This window comes from Ornithorhynchus anatinus, chromosome 12 (assembly GCF_004115215.2).
Source record: "Ornithorhynchus anatinus isolate Pmale09 chromosome 12, mOrnAna1.pri.v4, whole genome shotgun sequence".
Taxonomy (NCBI): Eukaryota; Metazoa; Chordata; class Mammalia; order Monotremata; family Ornithorhynchidae; genus Ornithorhynchus; species Ornithorhynchus anatinus.
The window spans coordinates 58,855,976-58,866,666 of record NC_041739.1 but is presented as its reverse complement, the minus strand read 5'-3'; the positions used below and the strand labels follow the sequence as shown (position 1 = coordinate 58,866,666).

The window sequence follows — 10,691 nt, the reverse complement described above, 5'->3', positions numbered from 1 at the left end:
GAATCGGCCACTGTTACAGCCCTCACTACTAGACCAATAGTGAAAAACAACCAACTGCCCATCATCCCCCAGGGCAGGAGTCCTACCGTGCAAGTCAAATAAAACCACTTTCAAGGGCACAGGCTTTAGTCGTTCGTTCTTTCATTCAATCGTTTTTATTGAGTGCTTTCTGCGTGCAGAGCACTGTACTAAGCGCTTGGGAGAGTGAAATATAACAAAAGACACATTCTCTTCCCACGAACTTATTTCCACACCAGAAGAAACCATCACCTGAGGATTGTGCTTAAGCATTTTTGTTGGTTTGTGGACAGAGGAAGATACTCCATATTCAAGCTCATATCAAAAGCTGGTGTTCGGTTGGGAGGAGAGGATGTCTTCCATTATGCAATGAGTTCTTCAATGGCAAGAGGTTCTAATGCAATTTTTATGCCCAATTTGACAATTCCTTTTTTTATGGTATTTGTTCAGCGCTTATATGTGCCAGGCACTGTACTAAGTGCTGGGGTAGATTCAAACTAATCAGGTTGGACACACCCTGTGTCCCACGGGGGGGCTCACAGTCTTAATCCCCATTTTACGGATGAGGTCACTGAGGTCCACAGAAGTGAAGTGACTTGCTCAAGGTCTCGCAGCAGACAGCTGGCAGAGCTGGAATCAGAACCCAGGTCCTTCTGATTCCCAGGCCCACGGCCTATCCGCTAGGGAGTGGAGGTCACGTGGGGAGACGTGGACTGATTTTTTGTTACTGTTGTTAGAAAAAGTGATCTGCGCAGCAGAGTAAAGTATGCACTGGAGTGGGTAGAGTCAGGAGGCAGGGAGGAGATAGATGCAGTAGTAGTCAAGGCAAGATAGGATAAGTGGAGGTCACTTTCTGGGTCAGCAGCTAGTCCCCAGCTAGATTCCAGTGGCTGACCCTCGCCGCCCCCCGGCTCTAGCCTGGGTCCCCGAGAAGCCGTGCTACCGCTCCACTCTGAGGTCGCTTCTACTATTCTTGACGGATCTTACGCCCTCCTTGGGGCCGAGAGCAATCTGGGCCTCACCAGGCCCGGGACGGACTTCCCACTCCAAGAAAAGGAGGGGCAGGGTTAATAGTCAGGGAAATGCTTTCCATTGGACAGCAGGATGGACGTCTTCGATGACTCTTGGACAAACAAGAATCAAGATGGAGTTTTATCCAGAGAGCAGTCTGGGGAAGACTCTTGGACAAACAAGAATCAAGATGGAATTTTATCCAGTGATTTACAGTTAACAAACAAGTCTACAGATGTCTTCAAAATGTCTTCTGCTATTGCCTAAACTCTGATATCCGGGATCATCTACCTAAACTACTTTAGATTCATTCATTCCATCATATTTATTGAGCACTTAAAATCAGAGAGTACTGACCTCCTTAAGAATCTCTAATGGCTGCTTCTCCTGCCTATTACTGAAAATAACTGTGATATCTGTTAAGCGCTTACTGTGTGCTGAGCACTATACAAAGCCGAGCGTGGGTACAAGATAATCAGGTCATACAGTCCCTGCCCGACACAGTCTTACGGTTTAAGAGGAGCTCCTGACTGGTGGATTGCAGCAGGCCCCTCCTCTTTACCTCCCTGCCTTCTCTCTCACTACATCGCCTTCGACACCTTTCATTTCTCCCACTTCCAGTCCCTGGCTCCGCTCTTTCCCTGACCTGGAAGCCTCGACCGCTACGACACAGTGAGGGGGGAAGGGAGAAAGGGAGGGAGGCTATCGGCAAGCGCCACAGCTCCTTCACACAGCGGGCGTGAAGCCCTGAATTTGGAAATATGTCACACAATATTCTCCTCACCCCCATACACACCCCAGTAACTCAACTTTCTGCTGGTTTGCAAGCCCTGGGGCAGATTCGACATTCCCCCTGCCATCCCTCCCCCAACACCCCAAGAATAAAAAAGCAGGAGAACATTAAGGGCTTTTTTTTTTTCAATAGGAAAGCATCTGAACTGCACTGGTCAAAGGCATCTGCTAAATCACTTGAGATCTGCGTTTCGGCGGATTGCGCTTTGAGCTCTTTGGAAGAAAGGTGTAAGATGAACCCAAGTTGCTTCCAGTACTGAGAATGTGACTGTGTGACACGGGGGAATTCAGAAGGGAAAGAGTGCTTGACCTTTCTGACGCAAATATCTGAAGCCGAATAGCCCGGGACAGAAGAGCTGACCACTACGCTTCATAAACTATACAGTACATTACGGTACACAGAAGATGACAGAAGGTCACGGAGAAAAAAAAAAAAGGACATAAATTAACACAACTGGTATTTAAAAGGTTTAATAAAAGGAAGAAGGGATTCTGTAGTGGTACCAACTCAATACAAATCATTAGGCAGAGTATATAGTTTTTCCAAAGTTATTCACATTATTGCTCGATACCACAGCTGTTTGGAACAGTTTCTGAACAGACAGTAAAATTCATATAATTCCAGGCTTATAAAAAAAAATTACACATACACCACTTGGTTATTTTTTAAAAAAAAAAGGGAGGGAGAGAAAGAGAGATAGAGAAACTTTTAAAAATGCAAGAAGGTATATACAACCAACAGAAAAGGAACTACAATGACATCACTGGCCTGAAACTAACAAACAGGTCTCGTCCGGTCTTTCTTAACGGGTCGGCAGCGGCAGAGACCGAACCAGCTGACCCCACGGGCAAAGACCAGATCCATCTATAGCACCTGGAGGTCTACCGGTCGAATCATCATTCTCTGTGGGGCTCCCGTGCCAATCGGGGTGAAACTCTGGAGCCTTGGGTAGCTCTCTCCGAGTTGGAGAGATGGGGGGGACGGAGGGAGAGAGAGGTTACGAGCCCAGATCCCGGGGATGCCCCCTCCCCTCAGCACCCTCCTGTTGTTCTGTGCACCGGCGGGAGGGGAGAGGCAGTGGGGATTTGAGGCTGGGCTTTGCAGCCCATCACACCTCCCTCCCCCAGGCCGACCGGGCCCGGAGCGTTCGGGTTCTCGGCGTCTCTGGCACGCTGGACTTGTCTACATTTGCACCCAGAATGTCACTGCCGTAGGGTTTTGTTCGTTTTTTGTTTTTTCTACGACAAAATAAAGATTTTTGGAACGACAGAAAAAACAAGTTGTCCTCGGACAAACGATGAGGCAAAAGAATCTCTCTGCACCTTTACGTAGGAGGTTTCGTAAACGATAAAGAGTAATGCAAGTAAGGCCATTATTCATGACGTCGCCTTGGAAAACAAAGATGTGGTGCTATGATGCTTTTGTGACTCTGAACTCTAAAAACCATTAGCTGCATGCAAATCTTTTACTGGGTCTTCTATTCTAAATACAATACTTCACCGTCTTCTTTCTTAAAACCAAAGAGAGAACCGAAGCCAGGAAGGGCTCGTTCGGGAGTGAATACAGGTAATACTCAAGGACCTGAAAGGGGGCGAAGGGGAAAGTTCAAAAAGATGGTAGCGGGTATGACGTCCAGGTGACATTTTAGAAGCAGCAAACTGAAGTGCCTGGAAAGGTGACGAGGAGTGGGAAGCCACTTTGTTCTAGGTCAGAGGGAGCTACAGAATGAGATTATGTGTATCAGTTTTCAAATCAAAAGGCCTGGCCATTTTGAGGCTACGTTCAGATGTATTTGCTCAAAGGCGTGACAAAGGAAAAAAAAGGGGGGGGGGTTGTTTTTTCTTTTCTGCAAACAAATGCGGATCCCCCGACAGAAAGAAAGCACAATAACTTAAGTATTTAACACACGTATGATAGAACGGTCGCAAAGTCGGACACAGACGCACACTGGGAACATGCGGTTACAAACCCCAAAGCCCAGGCCACGACATTCTGGAGGGCGAATGCTATGCCACCACCAGGAGAGCACCACGCAAGGCACCGTTGGAAAGACAATGTACTTGGGTAAGTCTCTATAAATAAAAACGCACAATGCTAATCGGGTCGGAAAATCGGTGTCTTTGGTAAGAATTCTATGAGGATGACCTGAAAGAGAACAGAGGGAAAATTCGTCAGGGCGGATTTCGCTGAGCAAAATGCTAGCCTTTTTCCGATCGCCGAACTGGACAAAAAAACTCGGAAACCCCCGGGAGAACAAACCATCCCTTACTGTCCCTTTCCCCTCCGATGCTTAAATGCCAGGAAGGGGCCGTGACTCTTCTCTCCTCCCCTACCCCAAGCCACAAAGCAGAGGTTCTGCCCGCAGGGGAGGGATCGGGATCGGTCCGGGTGGCCGAGCAGTGGCTGAAATCCAGCCTGCCTCTCTCTCGGGCTAACGCCACGCTGGCCCTTTCCCGTCTCTGAGCGGAGGAGGACCCGGGGACGGTGGACGGGGAGGAGACGGGAGGAGAGTCTGAAGAGGAATAAGCAACTCCCGACCCCGGCCGTCTAGGGCCCACCAGAGAGGCTGGCAGATCACTTCACAGCTTCAAGAGAGTCCCCTGCAAACTGCTCACTGGCAAAAAAAAAAACACCCACAAAAAACCAAGAAAAAACCCCAACACACAACAAATCAGCAAATCAGCTCTCTGTCAGACATTTCCTCTTACAAAACATTTCAACATCGATGGCAGGAAGACCAAATCAGCACGTCTAATGCCTGCAAATGCTATTTTCATTCAAATATTTGAACGAGTCATAAGGAGGCAAATGCCAAACATTCATTAGTGACTTATGGCTGAATTATGCCCCCAGCCCCGTCCCAAGGAGAGCTGGTAGGCAGCCAAGCAGAAGGTGCAGGCCCAGGCTCTGGTCCCAGAGTCCTCGGAAGGGAGGGGGACGGGGGGGACGGGGCCACAGTGAGCCCAGCCTATGGCATTTGGCCACGAACGCTCCGCCCCAGTACCGGCTTGGTTCTCATTAATGAGAAAGAGCCTGGAGACAGCGGCCTGGTCTCCCCAAATCGAGAAGGTCAGGGCTCGTACCTGCCCGGTGCCCCCTTTCGCCTCCAAAGAACAGAAAAGTGGAAGTCATCTGACGGCCTCCTGACTTGCCACAGGGCGAAGGAGGAGGAGGAGAAGGAAGAGGAGGAGGAGGGAGGGGTGGGTCTGTTTTGTCTGTCCTTTGAGAACAGCGGCAGTCTTTTACTTCCTGAATATGGAATTTGAGCTTGGGAAGGGGTCCAGATCGGATTAGGCAGGGGAAGTCAGGCTCTGATTTCTGGGACCTCCTCTTGGGGATGCCTAGGCGCTTCCCCTTAGAGTGAAAGCTTGTCGTGGACTGGGAACGTTTCTACAAACTCTGCTGTAGTCATACCGTACTCTCCTAAGCGCTTAGTACAGTGCTCTGCACACAGTAAGCGCTCAATAAATACAATCGATGGATTGAGTGCCTCAGACACAATCCATCCGTCAATCAGCGGTATTTCCACGCCTGCACGCTTCCTCACCTCCCCAAACGGGCCTTCACCATATAAATTGCTGTAGGAAAGCAAAACTCGGGGAAAACTCGACTATCATTTAAAAAAAAAAAAAAAGTTTTCACGGGTAGCTACAATTACGAAATGCAGCCGAACCCTCTAGTCAAAAATGTTTTATGCTGGAAGGCCCCGTGCCGGGAAATATGCTTCATAGAGGCGTATTAGTTGGATGAAGGAACTGCTGGGATGGGGTACCCAGCTCAGCCTTCTCTTACTTATTAGCGCCTCCAGTCATCATGACTCAGTCCTGGGCTTGCCGCTCATTCGAATCAGCAGCAGGGAGGGAAAGAGTTACTATGTACAAATGCAGCCCAAAAAGTTGAACGGTGCAAGCTTGGCTTTTTGTGCTTCGTTCTCAATGGCAAATTCAAGTCTGCAAAAGTTTCAGTTAAATGAGAAAAGCGTTTGGGGTGACGGTGTGTTAACCACTTCTGCTAAAAGAAAAAAAAAATCAGGTTTCTGGGGAAAAGAAGAGCACCGTTTTCATAGGTCAAGCTTAAAACAAGTTACTAGGGTTTGGGGTTTTTTTTATGGTTTTAGAAGTATCGTGTGTTTCTCTCATCATCATAAATTAACATGTTTGATATAATAGATAATGATACAAAAAATCTACATTATTCGGTTCACTGAATAGAGCTATTCTGTAAAAAAAAAAAAGAGGCATTTTAAAAAAGGTCTTTTATACTTCTAGGCTACAAATAGGACTCAACGGTAAGAAAATGGAAGAAAGGGGAAATACTAACAGAGAAAAGAGGATTTTTAGGCTAATTTCCAACTATTTAAACACCGCTTTAACCCATCTATCTCATATTGTCTCTGATGGTTGCATTGTTTCCCAGACTAGACAGAATATCATCGGCTCATAAAAGACCGCGTGCCAGGTACTTCTTGAAGGTTGGTCTTCCTTTTCAACGATTAACCCCTTCTTTGGAATCTCTCCCTCAACTGGAAGCCCCTCCGCATCTCAGACCGAGAGCCCAGTTTCAAAGCAGAATTAAGTCGACAAGAAAATTTCCTGTTTATGGTCGGTGCGTTTTTCAGAAGGGCCGTTCCTCCCGCCATCCGCCACCCCCCCTCCACACGCACACCCTCTCTCCCGGCCCCCAACCCTCCCCTCGCACCCCGCCTCCGCTGAAATTTTTTTGAAAGTTTTCAAAAATAAAACGAATTAGGGGAGACAGCCGGGGAAATTCCAACCCAAACTCAAAGGCTCGAACACCGAGGGAACAATAACGGCTGCGCCACAAATCCTTTTAGGCGCAAACCCGGTAAGAGAGGGTCTCGTCCTGTGGCTTCACTTCAAGATGAACTTGAATAAGAGCAACATTCTGGTGACACTTTCAAAGCTGCTTTGGAGGGTGCTGAGGTATGGGGCAGTTAAAATCTATAAAGGCTAAAGGTTTCTTCAGCTCCAGCAGCTTGGCTGAAAGGTCTCCTCCCATCCTCAGAGACCTGATTAGCATTATATAAACCGGCCATATCTGACTTGCTGCGGAACCAAAGTTGCGCTTATTCTTTATCCCGAATCTAAAATTTCACACTCCATCAACACACGTTCAGGCCATTTTATCTTGGCAATTAATTTATTATTTTTCAGAACACAGTGAAGCCTTGTTTTCAAGTCATTCATAACTTTATAAATCAGCCTTGCACAGGAGACCATGCATCTGTGAACCGTAGAAAATCCCTTGCGCTCGGGAGATTAAGCTCCTGACACCTTTGCTGATTAATAATCATGCAAAGAATAAGATCAGAGGCAAAATAAATGATCATTTAATAGAGAAACTCACAAAACAGCCCTTTAACTTACATATTCCATCATGTTATTCGTTTCACATTTCCTTTTGCTCAGCTTCCAGTGCAAGCACAGCTAGACAAGGAGGAGAGTAAAAGAAGAAAAATGAGGCCCGTTTTACTGCGGCCCGCAGACTCGCCCATTTGTCCACCTTTCATATTTTTAGCTCAACAAAAGCATCTGTTTCCATACTGTGCCATTCAAGCCGCAACAGTCCGAAGCTGCTCCCTGCGGCACTCACCTTGTGGTATAACCGATTGTTTTCCCATTCTAATAACTTCTCAATCGATCTTCGTGTCTGCAAGACAAATGGGAAAAAATTTTACTCTTGACTGGTTTTAGAAACACTTGGTTCTGCAGCTGCTTTGGGTGTGAAAGGGGGAGAGGTGCGGGACAGTGACTGAGTACGGGGTGGGCCGCGGCGAGAGCGGGCGCTGAGAACAGAGTTTCTCGGGTGTTGAACGCTAGCTTCTGTTTATTGTACTGCACTCTCCCGAGCGCTCCGTACAGTGCTCGGCACACACCAAGTGCTCCATAATTACGACTGAATGAATTGGCACGGGAGCAGTAACACATACACACACACACACCCCCCACACTCCCCCAAAATCCTGGTCTTTGGAGCACTCGAGAGTTTTATAAATGTCCCTTCGGGGCTGAAGCGGGTGGATCTTAAACATAAAGAACTCAGAGGGCAAAGTCGATGATCCTCCAACGGCATCCGTCTGAATGTCCTGTCCTGTAACTCCGCTTTCTCAGCGATGTGTGCCACCGGGGACGTATCCCTAAGATCACGCACACGAATCCGGGTTGAGTTCCCATTTGGGGTTTCGCTTACTGAACCGAATGGCAGGCTACTCTTCACAATGCCGGAGAGCAGATCTAAATTACCCCGGGACAAGATAATAATCACGGGCACCCAGAGATCCATGCGTATATTATGGCTCATTAACGCGGACGGCCCGTAAAGTGGCATCTGCTCCACGTTTCGGAGTCAGATCTCACCCGTGCCCTACCGAATGCCATTTCCAGGAAGCCGCCGGTCGGGGCCGAGGGCTGGTCGAAGGCGGGAGCCATCGGCTCTCTGCCCCCCAAAGTTCAAACACGGGCTTTCCGCGCATCCTGAGCTTCTTCCCCGGCGGGGCCGTTGGGCGAACCCCGCTTCGGTAGGTGCCCCCGGACCGCCCCGACCGCCGAAGCCCTGAATGCGCCCGACTCGGGCGAGAGAATGAAAGGGAGGATAATTCATGGTGCCAGGTGCCTAAGACGAGGCGGACGCAGCTGCAGGTGCAGGAGGACCGGGCTCCGCCACGAGGAGCGACGGCGACTCGGTGCAGCTGCAGCCCCTTTACAAGGCCGCGGAGGCGAGGGGGGAGGGGGCGCCACCCCGCCCCGGACACCGCCGCCGCTACTGGAAAACAACGGAGTCGCCGTAAACAAACACAAACAAGCGGCCGCTGCAAATCTGGGTGTCAGGCAGGGATGATTTGTGGGTAAGTAACGACGGACGGCCGGGGTGGACCGGTCTGGCGTTTCTTAATTACACTGGCCCGTGTTTACGTCCAGCGTCCGTTGCCATCCGGCTACCGTGCCACTTCTCGGTGCCAGAGGCCCGGACGGCTCCACTGGAGCCTTCCGGGTGCCAACTGCGATTCATAACCATCTAAGGATGACTACTACGTCCCCCTACGCTGGATCAGAAAAGCAGGAGCCGGAGTTACTTTCTAGGTAGCGGTGTGCCAGCCGCTAATTTATCGCCTCTCCCCGTCCTTTTTTTTTTTTTTGAACATGGTCTTTTTGGCCAGATTTTTTTTCTTCTTCTTTTTTATTTTCTTTCCTCCAGAAACAGTGCCCTTGTTAACAATGATAGGCAGACCTCACTTGTTTCTTTGTAAAGATAGCCTTTTAGAGGGTGCTCCCCTTTTAAATGAAAATAGGGCAGCAGTTAGGGTCACACTTTTTGTTAATTTAGTTGCCAGTCAGCTCCAAATCAAAAGAAAATAAGGCTGCAGAGTGTAATTAACATTCAGTTCAGTCGTTTTGTCCCTTGTCTAGCCCCCGAGCTTTGTTAAAATTGCCATCTGAATACTGAAGGCTGTAGGGAAATCGATTTGATTCTAATCGCACCATGAAAAGAACATGATCTAACTGCTTTCAGCCCTCGGTAAATCTGTACTAGGTCTTTAGCACAATGCAACTTCCAATTTAAAAAGCACTGAATGTCTCGTCAATGACTTTGTGAAGAAAAAAGGACAAGGAGCAGACATAAAAATTCCAATAGTTGTTTAAGCATTAAAGTTCATTTGCATCACAGCAAACCTGAAAAGGGCTGACCTCTCAAACCGCCTCTCAGGTCTATGAAGTTGTAGCCTTGACAAGCTCACATTGACAGAGCTCATTGACTCTGAAAGGCTACTCTATCAATGGTGAAAAATGGCAATAGGGTCTACTCGGAGCAGGCATCTGCCTGCCCACCCGCTGCTAGACCAATGGCAAAACCGATTCAAAACCTGAGTCTACCTTGTAGCCGGCCTTTCTGGGGCCTTTTAAGAATAGATTAAGATTACTACACAATTTAAGGTTTTAATTTTACTGGTGGTTGGAAAAAGGAGAGGAGGTGGAGGGGTGGGGGCGGGGAGGGGGGGAGAGAGGCGGGGAACCCACCCCAAGCTTCCCAAGGGCTACTTTTTCCAACGGGGCGTCCCGAACGGGACTCGGCGGCACGGGGGCGGCCCAAATTCCCCCGCGGCCCAGCCGGCGACGGGGGCTTCGCCACTGGCTGCTCGTTCGAGGCCGCAGAGGCCCACGCCGCTTGATCCTTCACCCTGGTTCTAGAAGGCGCCTTCGAATCCGGCTCTGGGCACCTGGGGAAAGGGTGTCGTTTCGGCCCACACACACCGGTCCCGGCTCGCTTCAGAACTCCGCCTCGACGGAGGCCGTCGCAACCGGCCCGGTGACGGTTGGGATTTTTCTACGTCGGGAACCACCCGGGGCTCTTTGGGCTCAAGCTCGTTGAGGGCTGTTACACTGTACTCTCCCAAGTGTTTAGTACAGTGCTCTGCACACAGGAAACACTCAATAAATGCGATCGACTGACTGAGGGAATGTGCCTGCTTTATTCTTATAGCGTAATAATCATCGTGGTATTTGGTGAGTGCTTACTCTCTGCCAAGCACTGTACTCGACACTGGGGTGGATCCAAGCAAATCGGGTTGGTCACAGTCCTTGTCCCCCGGTGGGGCTCAACAATCTCAATTACCATTTTACAGATGAGGTAACTGAGGCACAGAGAAGTAAAGAGACTTGCCCACGGTCACGCAGCAGAAATGTGGTAGAGCTGGGATTAGAACCCACGACCTTCTGGCTCCCAGGCCCATGCTCTATCCACTACTCCACACTGCTTCTCCCACGTACTCTCCCAAGTACTTAGTACAGTGCTCTGCACATAGTAAACATTCAATAAATACAACTCACTGAGGAAATGTGTCTGTTATAGT

At 49.0% G+C, this 10,691-nt stretch overlaps 1 protein-coding gene across 2 annotated transcripts in view; it reads right to left on the bottom strand.

The window, feature by feature from the left end:
* Positions 1 to 2,276: 2,276 nt before the first annotated feature.
* CHIC2 (cysteine rich hydrophobic domain 2) overlaps positions 2,277 to 10,691 on the bottom strand; it is a 37,300-nt gene continuing 28,885 nt past the window's right edge. The window contains exons 4-6 of one of the 2 annotated variants that reach the window (XM_029076470.2): positions 7,436 to 7,492; positions 7,210 to 7,269; positions 2,277 to 3,967 (exon numbers count right to left, since the gene is read on the bottom strand). In XM_029076470.2, coding sequence (XP_028932303.1) covers positions 3,917 to 3,967; positions 7,210 to 7,269; positions 7,436 to 7,492 — 168 coding nt within the window. In that variant the 3' untranslated portion in view covers positions 2,277 to 3,916. The remainder of the gene's footprint in view (positions 3,968 to 7,209; positions 7,270 to 7,435; positions 7,493 to 10,691) is intronic. The other variant, XM_029076471.2, reaches the window with a different exon arrangement.